Source organism: Metopolophium dirhodum, chromosome 1 (genome assembly GCF_019925205.1).
Source record: "Metopolophium dirhodum isolate CAU chromosome 1, ASM1992520v1, whole genome shotgun sequence".
NCBI lineage: Eukaryota > Metazoa > Arthropoda > Insecta > Hemiptera > Aphididae > Metopolophium > Metopolophium dirhodum.
The window spans coordinates 117,269,106-117,292,033 of record NC_083560.1 but is presented as its reverse complement, the minus strand read 5'-3'; the positions used below and the strand labels follow the sequence as shown (position 1 = coordinate 117,292,033).

The 22,928-nt window shown below is 52.8% G+C and overlaps 3 protein-coding genes across 3 annotated transcripts; all 3 read right to left on the bottom strand.

The window, feature by feature from the left end:
* Positions 1-2,579: 2,579 nt before the first annotated feature.
* LOC132953400 (uncharacterized) lies at positions 2,580-3,826 on the bottom strand. The gene is made up of 2 exons (XM_061025856.1): positions 3,532-3,826; positions 2,580-3,490 (listed from the first exon to the last, which is right to left on the bottom strand). Exons 1-2 carry the CDS (start codon positions 3,824-3,826, stop codon positions 2,580-2,582), a joined length of 1,206 nt encoding a protein of 401 aa, XP_060881839.1.
* An 11,693-nt stretch (positions 3,827-15,519) lies between these two features.
* Positions 15,520-15,954, bottom strand: LOC132953349 (uncharacterized). The gene has a single exon (XM_061025839.1). The coding sequence runs from the start codon at positions 15,952-15,954 to the stop codon at positions 15,520-15,522; it is 435 nt and encodes a 144-aa protein (XP_060881822.1).
* Positions 15,955-19,192: 3,238 nt separating this feature from the next.
* LOC132953336 (uncharacterized) lies at positions 19,193-20,200 on the bottom strand. The gene has a single exon (XM_061025836.1). The coding sequence runs from the start codon at positions 20,198-20,200 to the stop codon at positions 19,193-19,195; it is 1,008 nt and encodes a 335-aa protein (XP_060881819.1).
* Between the last annotated feature and the right edge of the window lie 2,728 nt (positions 20,201-22,928).

Sequence of the window (22,928 nt, the reverse complement as noted above, 5' to 3'; positions counted from 1 at the left end):
ACAAGTTATTGTTTGTGCGTAGCACAGTAGCCAAAAACACACAGCGAGCAGGAGAATCGGGATATTTCCGCGAAATGAAGTCCGATTTCCACGCGGATTGGACTAGTCGACGCAGTACAGTGTAGCGCGTCGATACGATCTAGCCGCACAAAAAAACGGTACACTATTTCCGAAAAAAAAACACTAAAACACGGGAGCGACGCAAACACACGTCCTTACACTACAACAGCCACCGCTGAACTCGAGAGGACGAACCTAACCTAACCTAACCTAACCTTTTTTTTTTTTTTTGTGTTTGAATCACGGCGCTACAAGGAGGTACTTCACCCATGAGGGCCGTCCTTCTCCTCGTATCCGTATCATTTATTAAAAAACAAATAATCATTATAAATATCTAGTAATCATAAAACAATATTATGAGCGTTGCTCTACAGAAAGAGAGGACTCTACTCCTCTAAATCCCGCCTTCGGCGCACAGTTTATTCTCTTAACTAAGTTATAGCAACTGTCGCACCCTTTCTTCCTGCTCCCTTGTGGACTGCACGAGGTTGATGTACCTGCTGACTGCTTCCCAGTTGCTCTTTTTCTTCAGCATGCTGCAAACAATGTTGTCTGGGGACAAATCTTCTTCCAGCTCCACCTCCAGCGCTCGACGTTGCTTCCACCATCTACCGCAAACGAAGAAGACGTATTCTGCGTCGTCGATAGGTTCCTGGCAATCAACACATGTTGCCGCATCCAATTTCCCGATCCTGTGGAGGTATTCTCCAAAGCATCCGTGGTTGGACAGTAGCTGGGTAAGGTGGAAGTCCACGGATCCATGCTTCCTGCCCCTCCATGCGTTGATGTCTTGGATCAACCTCCTTGTCCATCCTCCGTTGCTTTCATTAGCCCACTCTGCCTGCCATTTCCTCATGGTTTCGGCGTGGATCTCCGATGTCATCATTGCTGCGTCTGGTTCGTGCTGCCGTTTGAACTTCTCGCACCTCTCCCAGGATAGAAGGTGAGCCGGTATCATTCCGGCGATCACCATCACCGCTGCAGTGGATACGGTTCTATATGCCATTATGGTCCGTATAGCGATGGCCCTCTGGGGTCTATCCAACGTTGCGACGTTGCAACTAAACGCCATCGCCGCACCCCATATTGGCGCTGCGTATAGCAACTTGTTTGTAACTACCGATGCCAGGAGAGCTCTCTTCTTCTGCCTCGGGCCTCCAATGTTTGGCATCAGTCTGGATAGGGCAGTTGAAGTGGTCTGTGCACTGGCCGCCGCCGCTGCCACGTGCGCCCTAAAGCCTAGCACCCTGTGGAGTTTGACTCCTAGATACGTTATGAATTCTTTTACTTCGATATGGCTGCCTAAGATTGAAAAGTTTGGTTGGCTGTATCCCCTCTTCGTCGTCAGGACGACTGCCTCAGTCTTCCTAACCGACAGACATAGACCAGCACCAATCATCCACTCGGCGACTTTCTTCAGGGCCTGGTTTGTTACCGTCTCTAATATCCATGTAGTGTGGCCAGTTGCTACAACAGCCACGTCGTCTGCGAAGGCCACCAGTCCCGTGGACGACATTCCGACAGCATTTCCTCCTGTGTCCACTTTTAACAGCTCGTCATACATAATGTTCCACAAGAGTGGCCCAAGCACCGACCCTTGTGGGACACCGCATGTGGTAGGTATAGAGTTACCTCCGTGTACCACCGTCCGATCACTTAGGTAGCTCTCTATTATACCAACAAGATAGGGGGGCATTCCTTTGTCCTTCATGGCTTTAACTATCCTCGGCCATCTCGCCGAATTAAAGGCGTTCGCCACGTCCAGCGCCACGACTGCGCACAGCTGTCTATTGTAGAGCTGTCCAGATCCAGCTGATTCTACGACGTCAAGCACACGTCTTATGGCGTCTACCGTCGATCGCCCCTTTCTGAACCCGTATTGACGGTCGTCGAGGTGTCCGGCTTCCTCGAGCCGCTTCTCGATGCGCTATATAGGTCTAGTACCTTCCAGTCCTGCACTTGACGGCTACTGCTGTCGTTGACGAACGTAATATCGATGTGGGATCTCGATATCCCGCCTGCATATGCCCTGGAGAATGTTGGTTTATCACCGACGTTGCACGCGATGAGGCCCAGGCTGGCGGTCATATCGACTATTGCACGCCCTTTGGGTTCCTCACTATGATCTCCCCAGACTGGTGACTTCGCGTTGAAATCACCGGCGACTAAGACAGTCCCTGTCTGTTGCCTTATGCTTCCCTCAAGCCTGTCTAGGAAATCCACGAATAGGGTGAAAACGGTGTTGGGGGACCAATAACAAGTGTACACCGTGATGCCCTCCACTTTTACCCATCTGAACCCCGCACTGACTTTTGGGCCGATGGCTTGTCTTTGCGGCCTAGGGTTGGATATGACAATGGCTGCCTTTCGTCCGGTGTCGCTGAACCATCCGTCCGCCTCGAGCCCACAGCGATACGGTTCGCTCATGACAATCACGTCGATGTCCATATTGGATGCGGTGGCCAAGGCCAGGTCCTGCGCCACTCTGCACACCCCTACATTAATCTGTAGAATGCGGATCATTGCGTATGATCCTGCATCTCTCCTGACACGTTAACCGTGTCGCACTTGGCAGTTTCACCGACGGCTTCGCCTTCCTGCGGTTCAGCGCTGGGGGCTGAGGCTCCCACCTTGTCTGGCTGCTTCTGTTGTTTCTGCGTGCAGTCACTAGCAAGGTGATCTTCACCTTGACAACTGTGGCAGCGTCGCGCCTTCGCCTCGTTCCGGCACTCAGCAGCAAGATGGCCTTTCTGCTGGCATCTATAGCAGGTGGGTTGGCTTTTGTCCAGTAGCTTGACCCTGCACTTCGTCCACCCAACGATGACTGCCTTGCTCTCCGCCAGCGTGATGGCGTCCTTAAGAGGTAGGCTCAGACTAGCCACGAATTCATTTCGGCCGCCAGCATTCCTCCAGATTTTAACGTCGTCGACTACAACGTCGGGAATTCCCATGCGCGCGAGTACGTCAACGACCTCTCCAACCTCAGCCCACTCCGGGATGCCCAGTAACAGGACAGAGGTCCGGGGTACCGGGAGCCTCACCCTGGCCGAATCACCGGACACTGCCCGGATCTTCTCAGCTAGGAGCTCAGCTTTGTCAGCCCCTTCCACTTCGAGCAGGATGCCACCGGTCCTCGTTTTCCTCGTCGTAAGTACATTGATTCCGAGTGATTGGAGGTTAATTGCTCCGGCTACCTTCTTCATCAGAGTTGCAAGTGAACCTCCATCGGCCGGACGGTCAATCGTGACCGCGGCCGTTTTTGGGGCCCTGCGCCGTAGCAAGTCGATTTTCTCTGCCGCCGATGGCTGCGCCCTTGGAGGGGGGGAGCGGTGATTCACCTTGTTCGCCTTGCGGGTTCTTCCAACCACCTGGCTCCACGAGGGCTTCTGCTGTGCTTGTGGTTGCTCCTGATGATGCCCCTGCTCCTGCGCTTGTTCCTGTTCCTGTCGCTTCTCGGTTGAAGCTGCTGACTTTGCTGCCGCTTACGCTGCTGGTCTTTCGGTTGCCTGATTTGCCGTTCTGCGGGCCGTTGTTGTGGCATGTCAGCCGGTGGTCGAAGCATTAGGTCCAGGTCGGAGATTATTTTGTCAAGTTTGAGGTCTTGACATGCAAGTCGTTCGTCCTGGCTGTTTAACCTATCTTGTGTGCCCTGTATATCGTCACCATGGCCTAGAACTTGCTGCTTTTGAGTCAGCGATTCTATTTTCAGCAGTATACTCTGTTGGTGCTGCAGTTGTTCTTCACGTATTGAGCTAATTAACTTCATGGTTTGAGCGTGTTGAATTTGCTGTTGTTATTGCAGATTCCGAACACGTTGCTCAGTGGCATCAGGATTTCGAGTCATACCGGTCATCCTAGCACTATTATGAAATTCTCTGAAGCTTAGGCCTAGGGCCCTGGTGCAAGTTTTAATATCGGTTTTGGTGTTGGGGGCAGCTTGTACTGCTGCTTCCAGCGCTTCCAGGTATGCCTGCGTTACTCCCAAGAATTTTGTGTAATTTGCCTCTGCTTGTGCACGCGTTATCGTGTTGTCTCCAATTTTTCCAGTTACCGTATTCCTTTTAGTATTGCCCGTGTTTACCGTTGTGGGAACGATTGATGAATTGCCCCCCCCAGAATCCATGGGGCCTGTCTCCTCGGAGAGTGGATTCCCCGGCACAGCCGGATCACCACCTGGGATAGTATTTACTTTTTGTTGTGATTTCATCTTTCGAACAGCTGTTAATCTGAGGGTTCGCCGCCTCCCACAGATGGTAGTTGCCTTAGCGGGGGTTTATCGGGCCCCCGTTGCGTCCTGTCCGGTCTGCTGATTCCTGATCGTGCTGCTTCTCGGGAGTTGATCGCGTTCCGGAGAGACTGTTGAGGACAGTTCTAGCCTGGTTTTTCTGTCAGGGATTTCCTTCCCGTAGGGCTTTTGCTCGTCCGGGAGCAGGCTACCTCCGACCTTGCCGGCCCCAACTGGTTAAGGTCAGGGCCGGTTCAAAGCCTTTGCAGGTTTGTGCAGGCTGGCTCCGAACCTGCCGATCCCTACCAGTGAAGGTAAGGACAGGCTCTCTGTGCTCCGACTCCGACCGGTAAAGGTCACAGCCGGGTATGGGACCGCTTGGTAAAACCATTTAAGGTCCGCAAGCTCCCCCACCGCGTCAAGGTGGGTCCCGTCGGGGGAGAACCTAACCTAACCTAACCTTTTTTTTTTTTTTTACGGTATCGTGGGGGGCCGGAGACACCCTAAGGCATTTCGTCAGCTCCCCCACATCGTTTATTGAAAAATACATATTACAATATTAATGTATAATGTTTTTACATTCTGTTATATACATAGAAGTGGATGGCCCTACACCATCTAAGAACGACCTTCGGCTCATAGCAAAGCAGACTTAATTATATGGTTTGATCTTGTCGCTGCCGTTCTCTCTCCTCAGCTTCCCTCTTCGTCAGCACCTCCTTCGCGAACCGCTCTACCGCCGTCCAGTTACTCCGTGACTCCATCATCTTCCCCACAACAGTTTCGGGAGTGAATGGGTCGTTGATTGCAGCTTTCAGCTCCATTCTCCGACGCCACCAACCTAACCTAACCTAACCTAACCTAACCTAACCTAACCTGGCAGTGAAAGATGGTGTGGTCGGCTGTGTCCGAGCATGCAACGCCGAATCGGTGCAGGTAGAACTGGAAGCATCCGTGACCAGTGAGTGCCTGCGTCATGTGGTATGTCCACGGGATCGCAGGGGTTGTCTTGTTGGTCCATCTTCGGATGTCAGGGATGAGCCGTCGAGTCCAGTGGGCTTTGTCCGATGATGTCCATCTTCTCTGCCACTCCGAGATGGTAGTCTTTCTCTCCAATTTTTTTAACTTGGCTCTGGTTAAGAGAGGATCGCCTGGGATCGGATCCTCTGATTGTCTCGCCTTGATCCTGCCTCTTTTGGCCGCGATGAGGTCCGACGGAGGCATTCCGGCCAGGAGGAAGGCGGCCTCGTCAGAAACCGTTCTGTAACTTCTGATGACCCTCAAGGCGGCTTTCCTCTGTGGCCGCCTAAAGTTGGCCCTGAACTTGGCCATGCCGTTCACAGAAAAGGTCCACACCGGGGCGGCGTATAATAGCTGGCTCTCAACTACCGACATTAGCAGCCTCCTTTTCCACTGGCATGGTCCACTGATGTTTGGTATGAGTCTAGCCAGGGCTGTCGCTGAGGAAGTCGACTTCTTGGCCACCGTCTCCACATGTTTCCCAAATGAAAGGCGCGTGTCCAGGATGACTCCTAGGTAGCGCAGGTGCTTGCTTAGAGCAATTTGGAACCCGAGAGCAATTGGGAACCCAAACCTAACCTAACCTTTTTTTTTTTTCCAGTTTTGAACCGACGACGCCGCGGGAACTGCTTACCTAACCTAACCTTTTTTTTTTTTTTTTTTTAGTAAGGGCATACTGGGAGTAAACTCTCCAACATTGGCCCTCACGAATCACGGGCCAGTGGGGAACTAGCTTGCGCCATTACTTCCCTCTGGACCGGCATACCTCTTAATTTAAAAAAAAAATAATAACAACAATTACATAAATAATTACATGAATAAAGTACAGGTTACAAATAATAATAATAATAGTAGTAAGTGCAGGTTCCTGTTCGGTTTCTTCAATGCCGTGATCGCCGTCCCGCCCGGGTGTTGTAAGACAGCAAGAGTGTGGTCGGTGGCGCCTCCGACGTGCTGTCATCTAGCTATCTTGCTGGCTCTCGTGCTGCATGTTGCCGTCTTCTTTCTTCCTTCTCTCTGGTAGTCATTATCCTCTTTAGTAGGGATGCGACCCTGCGCCACGAGTCGTGGGACTCAAGCATGACACCGACCATGTTATCCGGGGTTAATTGGTTTACACCGAGGTAAGTGCAGGCTTCCGTGCGCCAGTTGAACCACGCGTCACAGTTGAATACAGCGTGTTCCGCCGTGTCATGGGACGTGCCGCACTGCGAGCACTCGTCTGTCGGGGACTTTCCAAACCGCTTGAGGTAGTGGTTGAAACAACCGTGCCCTGTTAGCACCTGGCTCAGATGAAAGCACACCTCGCCGTGTTTCCTCTCTATCCAGGGTCCAAGGTTGCTTATCAGGCGGAATGTCCACCTACCATTTTCGGCCGTTGTCCAGCTGGCTTGCCAGGCGCTGGCCAGTTGAGCTTTCGCCAAAAATTTGTCTATGCCATTGTAAACCTTGGTTCTCTCCTCGGCCATCAGTTTCAGGGGGGGCATGTTGGATTCCACCTCTGCTGCCTCATGGGAGACAGTTCGGTAGCAGCACGCAACTCTTAGCATTACCCTTCTATGTACCGCTTCCATCACCTTGCGAGCCTGGACAGTGATTGTGGGGTGCCAAATTGGTGCCCCGTACAGAAGGCGGGATGTGACCACCGTCGCCAGTAGTCTGCTCGTTCGGTGTCTCGGGCCTCGCAGGTTCGGCAAAATCTGCGACAACTGCCTACAAGCGTCGCTCGCTCGCTTCGCTGCCAGTTGCGCGTGATCCGCAAATCTTTGCCTCGTGTCCAGCTGTACACCCAGGTATTTTATGCTTTTGAGGGACGGGAATTCGTACTCGTCGTATGTAATCTTCATAGAATTGTGTACGTTCCTTTTGGTGAAGAGTACTGCCTCAGTTTTTTCCAGGGCGAGCTCCAGGCCGTTCCTCTCCATCCATGATACGACCGTTCTGAGCGCTACCTCCAGTCTCTCCTCTAGCAGGAAAGGGACCTCGGCTGTGGCTACAAGCGCAACATCGTCAGCAAAAGCGATTATCTCAATGTCAGGAGGAAGGCTTATTTCTAGTAGTTCGTCATAAAGTATGTTCCACAAGTCCGGGCCAAGGACCGATCCTTGTGGGACTCCGCAGCTCATAACCCTCTGCACTGCTGTACCGTCCGGCCTCTTGGCCGTTACTGACCTGTTGTGGAGGTATTCGCCCAGTATGTTTGTGAGATACGGGGGGGTCTCATACCTCACCAGGGCGTCAAGGATCTTGTCCCAGGGTGCGCTGTTGAAGGCATTTTTTACGTCTAGTGTGACCATTCCCACAAACTTATTTCTTGCTTGGCCCCTTCCGTTAGCCTCTTTCACTATATTATTTATCCTGGTCATGGCGTCTAGGGTTGACTTCCCTTTCCTGAACCCATACTGGTTCCCAGTGACCCTGCCGTTGGTTCTCAGGTGGTCGCGCAGCCTGCCAGTGAGAAGTTTCTCGAACAGCTTGCCAGTGCTATCGAGCATGCAGAGAGACCTGTAAGCTGACGGGTTGTCTAGTGGTTTCCCCGGTTTTCGTATGAGGACCAAGTTGGCCGTTTTCCACTGCGGAGGGTAGAACGAGCAGCTAACACACGCATTAAACACTGTAGCGAAATGTCCTGGGTGCATCGACACCGCCACCTTCAGGACCTCGTTCGGGATGCCATCGGGGCCTGGAGCCTTCCCATTCGGAAGCTTTGACGCCGCGGCTAGTACGTCGCTGGGGGAGAAACTCGCCTGGTCCAGGTCCTCCTGGGTGACCGGAAGTGGGTTCGCTGTTATGGCTGGTCGATCCGGGAACAAAGTGTCGACGATATTTTCCAACCTGCCTAGAAGGTTTAGACCGGGGATAGCGCGCTTACCAATTAATTTCCTCATAACGATTTTGTATGGCAGGCCCCATGGGTCGCTGTCCACGAGGTCGCAGATGCTTGCCCAGTTTTCTTCATTCGATGACAGGATTTCAGCGCTTAAGGTCCTCCGTTCAGCGTTGAAGGACTCTTTCTCGAAACCTAACCTAACCTAACCTAACCTAACCTAACCTAACCTAACCTGTTTTCTGTTTCTCCAGCGCGAGATGTCTGTTATCAAACTGTGCGTCCGTCTTCCCCTGGCTTGTTCGTTGTCCCATCGGGTCTGCCATGCCGTAGTTAAGACGTTTTCCGCTTCCTTTCTGGCGTTGCAGATCTTTGGACTCAGCCGTTGATCGTATATGGCCTTCTGTTTTAGTGCCTGAAGGTCTATGGGGAGGATTCCCGCGATAACCATGACTGCGTCGGTGGACGTGGTGCGATAAGCTGTTGCGACTCTAAGTGCAATACGTCTCTGAACCTTGGCGAGCTCTGACAGTCCTTTCTTGGTCATTGAACTGGCCCATATTGGAGCACTGTACAGGAGCATCGAGTGCACTACGCTAGACATTAGCCTTCTTTTGGCCTGTGTGGCTGCGCTCACGTTGGGTAAGATCCTAGCCAGGTTCTGGGCGGCATTGTTTGCTTTTTTGCATGCCGATATCGCGTGTGGTGTGAAACGGAGTTTTTGGTCCAGTTGTAAGCCCAGATACTTAAGGTTCTGGCCTGTGCTGATCCGTGTCCCGCTGATTTCGATCGTCAATTGATTGTGGTGACGTCTGTTTGTTATTACCATAGCCTCGGATTTCTGGAGAGCCAGGTCGAGTCTCGCCGTTTGCAGCCAGGTCTTCGTTGTCTCCGCTCCTGTTTTGAGCATTCTCTTCAGGTCCAAGGTTTCCTTGGCCCGGGCTATGATGGCTAAGTCATCTGCGAAAGCCAGAAACATTGCGCCTGGAGGGAGTCTTAGGTTGAGAAGCTCGTCGTATAAAATGTTCCACAGGGTTGGCCCGAGGACTGATCCCTGTGGAACGCCACTCGAGAGGTTTATGGTGGATTCTGTTCCGCTCGGTTCTAGGAAATGGAGGGTCCTGTCCGTGAAATAATGGTCGATTATTCCACAGAGGTAGGCCGGAAGCTCTTTGGAGGACATGACTTCCAGGATCTTCTCCCAAGGAGCAGAATTGAATGCATTTTGAATGTCCAGCGTTAGCATTCCCACTTTGTGGTTGGGGCCGGACTCGTTCACGAACTTGCACACCTGGTTTATTGCGTCCAATGTACTTCGGCCTCTGCGGAAGCCGTACTGGTTGTCTGAGAGACCGTCCTGGGTGCTAGATTCCAGGATGTCTCTCAGGCGGTTGTCAATGATCTTCTTGAAGAGTTTTCCAGTGCAGTCGAGGAGACACAGAGGTCTGTACGAGGAGGGCACTCCTGCAGGTTTGTCGCCCTTCTTGATAAGTACAAGCCGGGATCTCTTCCACACACGACGTGTCTCTCTCCTAGGCATTTGTTGTACAATTGTAGCAGGATCTCCGGTTGGCGGCGCACTATCGGCTTCAGTGCCTCGTTCGTGATTCCGTCGATGCCTGGGGAGATATTGTTCTTCATTGCTTTGGCAGCTCTTGACAGCTCTTCCAAAGTTATGTTAGGTGCATTTTCCCTTGGCCAGGTACGGGGGGCTCGGTGTGGGTGCACGGGGAACAGCCTGTTTACTACTGTTTTGAGGACTCCTGGTTGCTGCAGTTCTATTGCCGGGCGGCTTCTGGTCAGCTTGCCCATGACCAATTTATAAGGCTTGCCCCAGGGGTCGCGTTCGACCTCGTCGCATAAGTTTTTCCAACATCGCTCCTTAGCGTTTTTGATAGCCTTGGTGAGTTCTAGCCTGGCAGCTTTCATCGCGTTGAGTTCCTCGACGCAGTCTTCTGGCCCGACTCTTCTTTTTTTCCTCTGGTGAACTCTGCGGGTGAGATTTTCTGTCTTTCTCAAGGTGTTTAGTGCGGGCGTCCACCAATAAACTGACTTCCTCTTGCTCGGCATTGGAGATGTCTCCTTTCCACAGACTTCTTTGATCATTGCGGCGAAAGTAGTAGCGCAGCTTTCAGCATCCAGCGTAGTGGTACTGGTGAGGGCGCCATCTTCTAGGGATTCTTCTAGTTTCCGGTAGTCAAGTTTAAGCTTACTTATTCTTGTTTGAGGGCCTGCGGTGGGTAATTGAAGTGTGAATGTTATGTAATTGTGGTCACTCAGCGTGGTAGCATCCAAGGCTTTCTTGTTATTTATGTTTGCCGCTAGCCCTGGAGACGCTAGTGAACCTAACCTAACGTAACCTAACCTTTTTTTTTTTTTTTTTCTTTTCAACCGAGAACCAGGAGGGAACTACGTTAGTAATACTTCCTCCTGGCCTCCATCATTTATTGGTAAACAATGCAAAAACAATTTCAACGTAAGCAGGGACAATCCCCCTGCTTACGATGTTACAATCGACTCAATACAGTGAAAGTGGAGGGCTCTACCCCTCCTATTTTTGGCCGGTTGGCCTATAATAAATTGTTTTAAACTAATTTTAGTTGTCTTAACCGCCTCGCTGCACCCTTCTTTCCTCTCTTTCGCGGCACATCATGATTCTGGTGAAGAGGGAGGTGACTCTTTCCCATGATTTCTTCGAGCTCAGCATGATGGTTGTTGTATTCTCTGGCGTGATGCTGTCCACCTCCAGGTAGACGCAGGCTTCCGTTCGCCATCTGTTCCAGGCATCGCACTGGAACACGGCGTGTTCTGGAGTGTCCGGCGTCGTGCCACATTGCGCACACGCATCTGTCGCGTGGTTCCAGTATTTGTGCAGATAAACACCGAAGCACCCGTGTCCAGTCAGCACCTGGGCTAGGTGGTATGACACCTCACCGTGTTTTCTATGGTAATAGGGGAGTACGTCACCGATGATGCGATGGGTCCATCTGCCTTTTCCCGAAGTACTCCATTGTTGCTGCCATTCGGTCTGCAGATTTCTCCTGGCAACCTGTTTGTCGGTTCCCAGAAAGATGTTCTTTTTTTCATCCGCAAGCAGCTTTAAGGGGGGCATGCAGGAAACCACTGTGGCCGCGTCATACGATGTCGTGCTGTAGCAGCAGGCGACCCTCAGCGTCGTCCTCCTATATGCCGACTCAATGATGGCCATTGCTTCGGCTGACATTTTATCGGCCCATATTGGTGCTCCGTAAAGTGGCCTTGATGTCTCCACCGTTGACAGCACGCGTCTGGTCCTCTGCTTGGCACCCCTGAGGTTGGGTAGGATCTGAGCGAGACATCTGCCCGCTTCCATCGCTCTTTTCGCTGCTAATTAGGCGTGATCAAAGTACCGCTGCTAAGGGTCGAACTGGACTCCGAGGTACCTGACGCTGCGGCTTGACGCGAAACTATGCGGTGGGAATTCCACCGTCATGGTGTTTCGTACGTTTCTATTCGTGAAGACAATAGCTTCCGTCTTGTGCAGGGCGAGTTCTAAGTCATTGTTGGTCATCTATGTCACCACGTCCTGGAGTGCCTTGCCGAGTCTCTCCTCGAGTATGTTGGGCACCTGGGTGGTGCATACGATGGCCACGTCGTCCGCGAAAGCAATAAGCTCCGTGTCGCTTGGTAATTCGATGCTCAGCAGTCCGTCGTACATTAGATTCCACAGGTCTGGTCCCAGCACCGAGCCCTGTGGAACTCCGCAGCTCATCTCGATGACACTTGGCGCGCCATCCAACCTTTCATCTATGATGCGTCTGTCCGATAAGTACTGTCCGAGGACGTTCTGCAGGTACCTAGGGGTGTTTTTTCTTTCCAGGGCCTTGATTATGGCTGTCCAAGACGCACTGTTGAACGCATTTTGGACATCCAGTGTCAGCATGCCCACGTATCGATTGTACGCACTGGTGCGGCCGTTTGCGTTCCTTATTGCTGTTTGCAGTTTTGCCATGGCATCCAATGTTGATTTGCCCTCCTTAAAGCCGTACTGGTTTTCTGGTTGGTTCCCTGTTCTCCTGTTCTCCGTAGATGTTCTCGTAGTCGCTGCGTTAACAGCTTCTCGAATAGCTTGCCAATCGTATCTAACATGCATAGCGGTCTGTATGCAGACGGGTTATCAAGTGGTTTACCTGGCTTATGTAGCAGCACAAGTCTTACCGTTTTCCACTCCGGAGGGAAGTAGGCACTTCTTAGGCATCCGTTGAAGACCTCCTTGAAGTACCACGGATGTGTCCCCACTGCCACCTTGAGTACTTCGTTAGGTACGCCGTCCGGTCCAGGTGCCTTTCCATTCGGTAGGCCCCGTGCTGCTGCTTTTATTTCAGTCTCTGTGAAGAGTACCCGCTGAAGCTCCTCTTCGCTGACGGTCGCTATCGTCCTCCCGGTTGTTGGCCTGCACGGGAAGAGCTTGTCGACAATCGAGTCGAGGTGGACCGGAATTTCGAGCCCTGGTATTGGCTTTCTGCGGGCCAGCTTCTTCATCACTATTCTGTACGCGGTGTCCCATGGGTCAGCATCCACCTGGCCGCATAATTCGCTCCAGTTCCTGTCTTTGGCAGCTGTTATTTTCACCGACAGAGCCTTCCTTTGCTGCTTGTAGGCTTCCTTTTCCCTGGCACTTCCGGCCTCGCCTGCCTTCTTGCGCTTACGGGTGTACGACCTTCTCGCCTTGAGACAAACCTTGCGTTAGTCTGCAATGTCGTCATTCCACCAGAACGCTGGGCGTCTCTTGGAATTTCCGGAGACCCTGGGCATGCACGCATCGTATGCTTCGGTTAAAAATCTGACGGCTTGTTTACACATGCTGGGAGCGTCGGCAGGAGGGCTCGGTGCCCCACTGTGCATCTTGTCTTTCAGCTTCCGGTGGTCAAACTTGTTGTACGCCCAGCCCTTCTTCGTCTGCTCGCGCTGTTGGCCTCGAGTGGTGTTTATGTTGAACTCAATTTACATATGCAAGCTCAGCGTTTCTTCATTCATTACAGCCCAGTCCGTTATGTTTCCGATTGCCGCTTGTGTTGCCAGTGTCAGGTCGAGGTGCGACTCCGATCCGCCCCTAACAAATGTGGGCTGACTGCCCTCATTCCGGACGGCGAGCCCTAAGGCTGCGATTAGGTCCGCTAAGGCCCGCTCTCTACGGTCCTCCCTGGGGCTGCCCCACTCCGGGGACTTGGAGTTGAAGTCACCCGACACCACCACTGGTCCGGTGGCTGTCCTCACGCTGGCTTCGAGCCCGACCAAGAACGTTTCGAACTCCACGAATGTTACATTTGGTGAAATGTAGCAGCTGTATATCCTATGGCCTTTTATCTCCAGCCATCTGAAGCCAGGCGATGGCTGGCCAATTGCATCAACCGAGATGCTGCTCAGAACGGCAATGGCTGCTCTGCTGTTTGCATCGGGAAACCATCCATTATCCTCTCCGCGGTCGTGGTGTTGTTCGTAGATTAGCAGTACATCTGCTTCTTTTGCGTTGGCGGTCGCGAGCATACGCCTACATTAATTTGTAGTATGCTCCTTCCTTGACCCGAACTAGGATAGCTGGTGGTCTTTTCCTCGGAAACCTCACGCCTTCTGTAGCCTTCACTGTTGGTCTCTGGGTGCCTTTGGTTGTTGATGGTTTTCTTCTCACCACCTCCGACCATTTTCCCTCCTGGACTGCTAGATCTTCCGCGCCGTGCTCCTGGACCGAACGTATTTCCCCCACTTCCCTCCTGAGTTCTTTAATCTCCCAGGCTTGGGTTAGCTAACTACTTCGGCCAGCGCAGGGTCCGGGCTGGGTTTGGGAGCGTGTGTTTATGCGGTCGGTGCCAGCAGCGTATCCGTCTCCCTTTGTTCTTCTGTGAATTTGGTTTCCCAGTATGCCTTGGCTTCAAGATGCTCCGAGCGCGCAGCTTCGGCTTTGTTGAACGCATCGATTGCCTCCGCCAGCGCCTGTTGTACTGGCTTTGCGACGTTCTTGGCTATCTTTACGGCCTCCATCATGATCTGTAACCTCCTTCCCACCCTATCAAGATGTCCACTCTCTGATGTTTCAGCAGTCTCCATTTGCTTATACAGCTTTGTGGCACTCACTGTTGAGTCCACCGTTGCTTTGACCGTGGGTTCTGACTAGCCCCTAGTTTTTCCAGCAGCGTCATTCTCTTTGGCCCGGATTCGTCCGAGGGTTCCATGGCAAGGGAGAGGTCCTGCGACCCTTGCCCCTTTGCTGCTACCATTTCTCCACTCAGCGGCGAGCAGTGAAGCAGTGCAGGGACCAAATCCGAAGGTATTGGTGCCTGCACTAGCTTCGGGTGTGACTACCTGTCACTCTCCACACTGTCCCTATCCTTACTCCTCCCCTGGGGGGGTAGGGGGTCAAACCTGTGGGAACTTGTCGGGGATCGTCCCGGTAGGATAGGGGGATTCGGGAGGGCAAAATTTTTCTCCCGAAGCTCTAGAATCAATCCCCGACGAGTTATCCCCGAAAAACAGTTTTTGGAGGCAAATTTAAATTTGCCGCCAAAGGACCGATAACGCCGTCACTTGGCCGCTGACACTTGGCCACACAACGTCGGCTGGTCCCCTTCACGCCTTATCAAGGGAGTAGTTCTTCCCCGACGCGTTATCTCAGTAGCAGCTCTTTCCCCGACGCGAGAAACAGCTGTTACTTCGTAATTCCCGTTTTCCACACAGCGGCTTTGGGCGGCCGTGTAGAGGATAGGGAGTTAAGAAAAAGAGCGATTACTCACCAACCAAGCGTCGGACCGATGCGGGCGAACAGTCCCTGACTTCGTCTTCCCCAGCCTCGTCTCTTCAGCCACCGCGCGCGAACTTGCCACGTAAATTGCGGCTGCAAACTTCCCGGCGGCGCAGGGGCTTATCCTCCGGGATGGACGCGCGAAGCACCGAGCCCTTCAGGAGGGTGCAGTGGGTCTTAATCGGGCCGACTCAAAAACGACACCGGCCCAAACGCGCACTTTTTATCGGAAAGACAAGTAATGCGTAACACAGTAGCTCGATACACGTGTAAGACACAAGAATTGCGATTTCTCGGTGAAAAACTCAACCGATCTTCGCGCAGACTGTACCAAACTCTTCAGAATTGAATTCTGCGTCAATTCGTACCTGATTTGCAAAAAACGGTTGAATATTTCTACTGTTAAAACGATTTTTCGCGGGAGCGACACACAAACACGTCTGTTCGCCACAACAGCCACCGCTGAACTAACCTAACCTAACCTAACCTCGCGTGTTGGGCTACAGTTTTGCTCGGAAACGAGGAGGACTTGTGCTCCCCTTTCGGCCAAGGTCTGCTGCAAAAGGCTCTGGGCAGTGGCGCTTCGTTGAAGGTTGACCTGTATCGTGTGCATCATGTTCTGTTGTTGGTGGAGTGCATCTCTGAGATGGCTTTCCTTCGAACCGCACAGGCCCCTGATCCAGGCTTGTGTGGTACGCGTGCAGATTTTATGCGGTCGCATGCCACGCAGTGATCTTCGGTCTCGGTGCAGGTGGCCTGGATGTGACCAGGCAGACCGCATCTCCTGCAGGCGGTCGTGAGGTTTGGACCGGTGCACTGTCGTGTCGAGTGGCCGAAGCCGTGACACCTGTAGCACCTCGGTGGTTCGGGTCTGCGCGGCCGCACCCGGCACTGCGTCCAACCGACTCGGATTGAGGTGAGACTCCGGCTGATGTCGATGGGAACAGTGGTGGTGGCCATTTGTCGGCTGTCCCGAGTGGCCCATAGCCCGGTGATCTTAATTCCCTCCACTGGGGGGTGGGCAGCGTCGCTTGTGGCCTTTAGCATGGCGGCCAGGACTTCTTCCTTAGTAGTTACCTCGTCGAGGTTAGGTGATCTCGACTTCGGCGGTGTGTCGGAGCCTGGTGACTACTGAACCGACTATCTTATCGGCCAGTTGGTCGCGGATGACGGAGGTGGCTGCTGTGGCCTTGGCACTTTTGGTGAGCTCCACCAGGAGGTCACCGTTTCGCGTCTTCCTCATTGAGGTCACGTGTGTACCCATGGCCTCGAAGTCGATTTCGGTGTCTCTTACAGCGCGCAGGGTGTCGGCGTATGTCCGGCCCTCGAGGACCTTGACCAGTACGGCCGCAGATCTCTGCACCGTTTTCCTGGCCGTTTGGGTCCTGGGGGGGTTGATTTTCCTGGCGGGCCTCTCCACTAAGGTGAACTCTTCTGATGGTTCAGTGGCCACCGTTTCGGGCTGCTTTTCTGGCGCGACCATCTCGATCGGCGTGCCTGAGGCAGGAGTGATGTTGGTCGGGGTCCTTGAGTCGTTTTTGCGGGATTTATTGTTGTTGCTGTTTCTTCGGCGTTTGTTTCCCTTGGGTTTGTGCGAGGCGGGTGGTGGTTGAGTCGATGGCGCAGGATGGGCGTTGGTGGCAGCGTCTTCTTTCCTTTGGTTATCGGCGACGGTTTGAGCTTGTCGCTCTCTGGAGAGTTGGGACAGGGCCTGGTAGACCAGTTCGAGAGCCTTGGCGATTTTGGTCATGCACGCCCCGATCTGGTAATCGTGGTAAAATTCGTCGGCGAGGCCTTCTGCGAGGTCGCAAGCGTACTTGGTAGCCTTGGCCGCGGCACCAAGTAGGCTGTCATTGTCGATGTTAGTCGGCACTTTGGTTTTGATGGCAGGCTTGTTTCCGATTGTCTTGGTAAGCTTCATCTTTGAGTTCGGTTCTTCGGTTGATGAGCTGGAGCCCTTTCTCTTGTGTTTCGGGTTGGCTTCTTCCGTGTCCATGTCCATGTGTCGGGGACTGAGGACAGCATGGCTAGATTCCTGAAAAAACGGGGTCGCAAGGGCCAAGGGAAACCTAACCTAACCTAACCTTTTTTTTTTTTTTTTTTCATTTTTAATCGATAACTGGGGGTGGAACCGACGTTAGTCATTACACCCCCCAGTCACCATCAATTATTGAATAATATAAACAATAAACTTCAAGGGAATTACACATGTTTGGGGGAAAACAACAAAGGTGAGAGGTCCCTACTCCTCTCTCAATTTTTTGCCTTCGGCATACATATATTGAACTTAACTAATTTTAATTATTTTATGGCTGCAGTCTTTCGCCTTCGCTCTTCTTCTTCTTTTTTTCGAAAGACCTCGTGGATGAAGTCGTCTATGGTGGTCCATGTGTCTTTGCTTGACAGCATCACTTCGGTCATGTTATCTGGCGTGATCTCTCGCCCGAGTATCAGGTTCATTCTTGTACGCCTTGAGTGCCATGCGTCACACACAAAAAAGGTGTGAAACGCATTGTCTGATTTGTGGCCGCAATACCAGCACGACGGGGAAGCTAATTTCCCGAAACAGTAGAGGTAATATGGAAAGCAGCCATGTCCGCTGAGAGCTTGGGTCAGTCTGTAGTTGATTTCGCTGAAAGTTCTGTTAAACTATGGGTCTATCTTGGGGATCAGTCGATGGGTCCACCTTCCATTTTCGGCCGAGTCCCATTCTGATTGCCAGTCTCTTATTAGTTTGCTTCTTGCTTCTTCCTTCCGGGCATTTTCAAATATCTCTTGTCTTTCGATGGCTATTAAAACAATTGGGGGCATGTCTGCTATAATGTGTATGGCATTGTAAGAAACTGTGCAGTAAGCTGATGCTACTCTCAGTGCTATGCGTCTTTGCACCTTTGCTATTTCGGTTTTCCCTTTTTTACTCATCTTGGGAGCCCAGATGTGGGGGAACCATATAGAATAATTGAGTGAACTACATTTGCGAGCAGCCTTCTCTTCTTAGGTTTCGCTGCGCTTATGTTCGGCAGAATTCTGTTGAGGTTGTTGGCTACTTTCCCCGCTTTAAGGCATGTGTGGTTAGCGTGTTCTGTAAAATTCAGTTTTGTATCCAAGTATATGCCAAGGTATTTTATGCATTTAGCGCCGTTTATGCGTGTGCCCCCAAGCATCATTGTGAAGTCGTTGTGGACTTGTTTGTTAGGATTATCGCTTCGGACTTTTCGACTGCTAGTTGTAGGCCGTTGTTCGACAACCAAGTCCTCACGATCTCCGCGCCCGCGGACAGCATTCTTTCTAGTTCAAAGGTGTATTTACTTTTCCCAATGAGCGCCAGGTCGTCTGCGTACGCTAAGAACTGTACTCCAACCGGCAGGATTTCGCGCAGTAGTCCATCGTATAAGATGTTCCATAGGGTTGACCCAAGGATCGAACCCTGTGGGGCACCGCTTGTAATGTTATCTACTTTTTCAGGTCCACCGTAGTTGTACTGGAGTTTACGTTCGTGAAGGTAGTCATGGAGGACTCTGCAGAGATACGGAAGTATGTCTTTTGCGTATGCTTCCCGCATTATGATATTCCATGAAGCGGAGTTAAAGGCGTTCTTTATCTCCAGGGTGAGTACGCCTACTCTTACATCCTTGCTGCAGATGTCTATAATTGACACTAACTTTTGAATGGCGTGAAGAGTTGATCGTCCTTTTCTAAAACCGTATTGTGTCTCGCCAGCTCTCCTCGGTTCTTTGCCGTTTTTGTGCCTTGGTTGGCCCAGATCAGCGAGGCGTACAGCATCTTGCTGCTGACGACTGTTCCGAGCAGCGCTCTCTTGGACTGCGACGGACCTCCGACGTTGGGCATCAGTCTCGATATCGCGAGTGCCGCTGCGGACGCCTTTCGGGAGACCTGTTGGATGTGTCTCGTGAAGGACAGCCTGGTGTCTATTTCGACGCCGAGGTACCTCATAGACTGCTTGACAGGTAATAGGTGTCCTTCGACGAGCAGTTTTGGGTTTTCGTAGCAGTTTTTCGACGCAGAGGTCTCGGTGCTGGACTGCGCCGTGGGCCGTCTCAAGGACTCGCTCGATGGCATCCTCCGTCGACCAGCCGCGTCGGAAGCCGTATTGGTTTGGCGATCGGTGGCCCGTGGCGTCGAGGTGCTCGTTCAGTCTGTGGAGGATGAGACGGTCGACGAGCTTTCCGGCGGAGTCTAAAATGCTCAGCGGCCTGTAGCTGGATGGATCAGTTACCGGCTTCCCTGAGCCCTTGTAGAGGAGGACGAGCCTGGACTCCTTCCATCACGACGGGAATGTGCTGTGGGCGAGGCAGCTGTTGTAGGTTTTCAGTAGTGAGAGGGGCCTGAGGACTGCTACTTTCGCAAGAAATTCGTTAGGAATACCGTCCGGTCCGGGCGCCTTGCAGGGTGGAAGTCTGGTGGACGCGTCCCGGAGTTCCTCTAGTGTCCACTCCAGCGCAGGGGGACCGTCGTCGTCTTGCTCCAGAGGGGGAGGTTCGAGCGACCAGTCGATCTGTGGAGGGTTAGGGAACAGATGATCCGCGATCTCGGATTCCCTGCCTCTGGCTTCTATGCCCGAGCGTCGGCTGCCGATGCGTTTGGTGACGACTTTGTACGGGAGACCCCAAGGATCGGAGTCGACCGCAGCGCATAGTTCAGACCAGCTCTTCTCCTGAGATGTTCTGACGGCGTTCCGGAGATCTTTCCTTTTCCCTGCGTGAGCGGCTCGGGAGAGTTTGATTAGGTCGGGTGTTTCGTGTCTCCGACACGCCCTCTGATATTTCCTCCTCAGCTTGGCGCAATCTTCGTGGAGCGTTTTGATCCCCGCATTCCACCAGTGGACTTGGCGCCTGCCGGACGCAGGATTTCTCCTCGGTGGCATGCAGGCGTCGCATGCGGACGCCAAGTACTCCGTGAGTTGTTGGGCAGCTTCGTCGGTCGAAGTGTGCTCGTCTGCACGGGGCAGGGGTGCTGTGGCCAGGTGTGCCGCTAAGGCGTCGGAATTCAACCGCCTGTACGACCAGCCCCTGAGTCGTTCCGGGTTCTCCTCGATTGCGACGTCCTTGTCGAGCCGAAACTGCAGGTAATTGTGATCACTGGCCGATTCCGCTTCCTCCAGCACTTTCCAGCCGCGCAGGACAAAGGGTGGTCGGGTGCGGTGGAAGGTTACGTCTATTATCGACTCGGCGTTGCATCTTCGGTAGGTAGGGATGGTTCCTGAGTTTGCGACGAGAAGATAGAGGCTGGCTGCCAGGTCTGCCAGTCGATCTCCTCTCCTGTCGTTGCGCATTGATCCCCACTCCTGAGACCAGGCATTGAAATCGCCGCCTACGACTATGGAGAGTAGAGGGTCGGTTGAACGAATAGACTCGTCGATGTCCGAGAGGAAGGCGGAAAATGTTTCGTCGGAGTCATTTCGAGAGGTATAGCAGCTGTAGATCCTTAGCTCGGGAGTCTGATCCAGGCGAATCCGTGGCCTGACCTGGACAGATGTGGGACGAAATCTGCAGTGGCTGTGAGGACGACCGCGCATGTGTGGTGGTCACTGGCAACCCACCTGTCGTCTCGTGCCGGAGTCCAGTTTTGCTCGGAGACGAGGAGGACTTGGGCACCAGAGGCGGCGGCGATCTGTTGGAGGAGGCTCTGTGTCGTGGCGCTCCGTTGTAGGTTTATCTGGAGGACGTTGATCATTTGCGGTTTTTGGTGGCATTCATCTCGGCGATAGCTGACCGGCGGGTGGCGCAAGCTCCAGATCCGGGCTTGTGTGGTACGCGAGTTGCCTTGATGCGGTCGCACGCGACGCATAGTTCCGCGCCCTCGGTACATATGGACTCGGTGTGCCCATTCTGACTGCATCTCTAACAGGCGTGCGAGAGGTCAGGTCCGGTGCACTGACGCGTCGCGTGACCGAAGCCGTGGCATCTGTAGCACTTTGCTGGCTCGGCTCTGCGCGGGCGGACCCGGCACTGCGTCTAGCAGATGCGGGTGGACGTCAGACTCCGGCTGATGTTGATGGGAACGGTGGCGGTGGCCATTTGGTGGCTGTCGCGCGTGGCCCACAAGCCGGTTATCTTGACCTCGTCGGCCGCGAGGGTTTGGCTGTCCGGCGCGCTTTTGAGAATCGCGGTGAGGACCTCTTCCCTGGTGGTTACCCCGTCGAGGTCGGTAATTTCTATTTCGGCGGTGTGCCGGAGCAACCTAACCTAACCTTTTTTTTTTTTTATTATTACGGTATCGTGGGGGGGCCGGAAATACCCGGTGATGTAGTTCGCCAGCTCCCCCACATCGTTTATTGGTCACAAATTACAAATTATTACAAATTAATATAAATTTAGGCCACATTTGCGGTTCACAAAAAGAACAGATAGTCCTACGCTATCAGCGTTTGGCCTTCGGCCTACCATAATTTTCCTTAATTAACGTTATGGTGCCTGCGGTCCGCTTTGACGTTCTCTCTCTTCCTTCTCCCTCGATGAACTGATTCACTGCCTCCCAGTTCTGCTTCGACTTCAGCATGCCTCCGATGGCGGATTATGGAGTGAAGTTCCCGTTGATCTTCGTTTCCAACTCCCTTCTTTGTCGCTACCACCTGTCGCACGAGAAGAAGGCGTGCTCTGGGTCATCCATCCCGGCTCCGCAGTCCACGCATTCGGTGCTCTCCGCTTTTTTGATTCTGCACAGGTCCTTTCCGAAGCACCCGTTCCTGGAGCAAAATTGTGTGAGGTGGTAGCTCAGTTCACCATGCTTCCTCGCTGTCCATCTGGATGTATCAGGTATAAGCGCTCTAGTCCATTGACCGGTGTCGCTGACGTCCCATCTCCTTTGCCATTGTGCTACGGTTGGGTATGCGGGCTCGACGCCAGTTGCCACGTTTGTTATACTCCGTCATCTCTCTCCTGTAGTCTGCCTCACGTTCTTGCCAGCAAATCCGCCGGAAGGATGCCTGCTAGGACGTTTGTTGCTGCCTCGAAGACTGTCCTGTAGGCGCAGATCTTCCGAAGGAGTACCCTGCGCTGCGTCCTGTCAGCCTTCCGTGCAGCCTCCGCTATGTGGGCCTTGAACATGCAAGACTTGTCGATGACAATACCGAGGTATGTCATCTTGTCTGTCAGGGTTATCGGCGCACCGCAGACTTCGATGTTCGGTAAGGCATATTTATACAGACTGGTAAAAAGCACTGCCTCCGTCTTTTCTGCAGAAATTTGAAGGCCAAGGCCCTCGATTCTTCTGGATATTTTCTCGAGCGCCTGGTTAGCTCGTTGTCCAACACCCGTGACAGTCTCTGCTGCTACCACCACCAGCGTGTTATCGGCGAAGCCAATCAGTGAACAGCCATGAGGGAGTTCCTCTTTCAGCACCGTGTTGTACGTAATATTCCACAACAAGGGACCCATGACTGACCCTTGCGGTACTCCTGCTGTGATGCGGACTTCGAATTTCCCACCTGGCAAGGACGGTGCTTCAATCGACCTGACCCTCTCCGAAAAATAGGAATCGAACATGTTTGCCAGGTTTCCCATCGGTGGAGAGCCTCCATTATATCGTTCCACTTCGCCGAGTTAAAGGCATTTTTTTATGTCGATGGACACAGCTAGACAAAATTTTCCTTTGTTCTTCTCAGTGAGTATGGTGGTTTGCAGTTTTGTTACGGCATCATCAGTTGATAGCCCGCTTCTGAAGCCATACTGGTTTGCTGCAAGGCCGCCCCGGCTCGTGACATGCGCCTCAAGCCTCCGTGCGAGGAGGAATTCCAAAACCTTCTCCATGTCATTAAGCAGGCAGAGTGGGCGGTATGATGACGGTACCGTACCCCTTCCGGCTTACTGCCTTTCCGAAGTAGTACCACTCTGGACCTCTTCCATCTCTACGGGAATGTTCCGCTAAGGAGATAGATGTTGTAGACATTCAGCAAAAGGCCGGGATCACACCTGTGGACTGCCCCAATGATGTTGGTTGTGATCCCGTCAGGCCCCGGGGCCTTCTTCCTGCACTTAAATCTAGTTATCGCGCTCTCCACT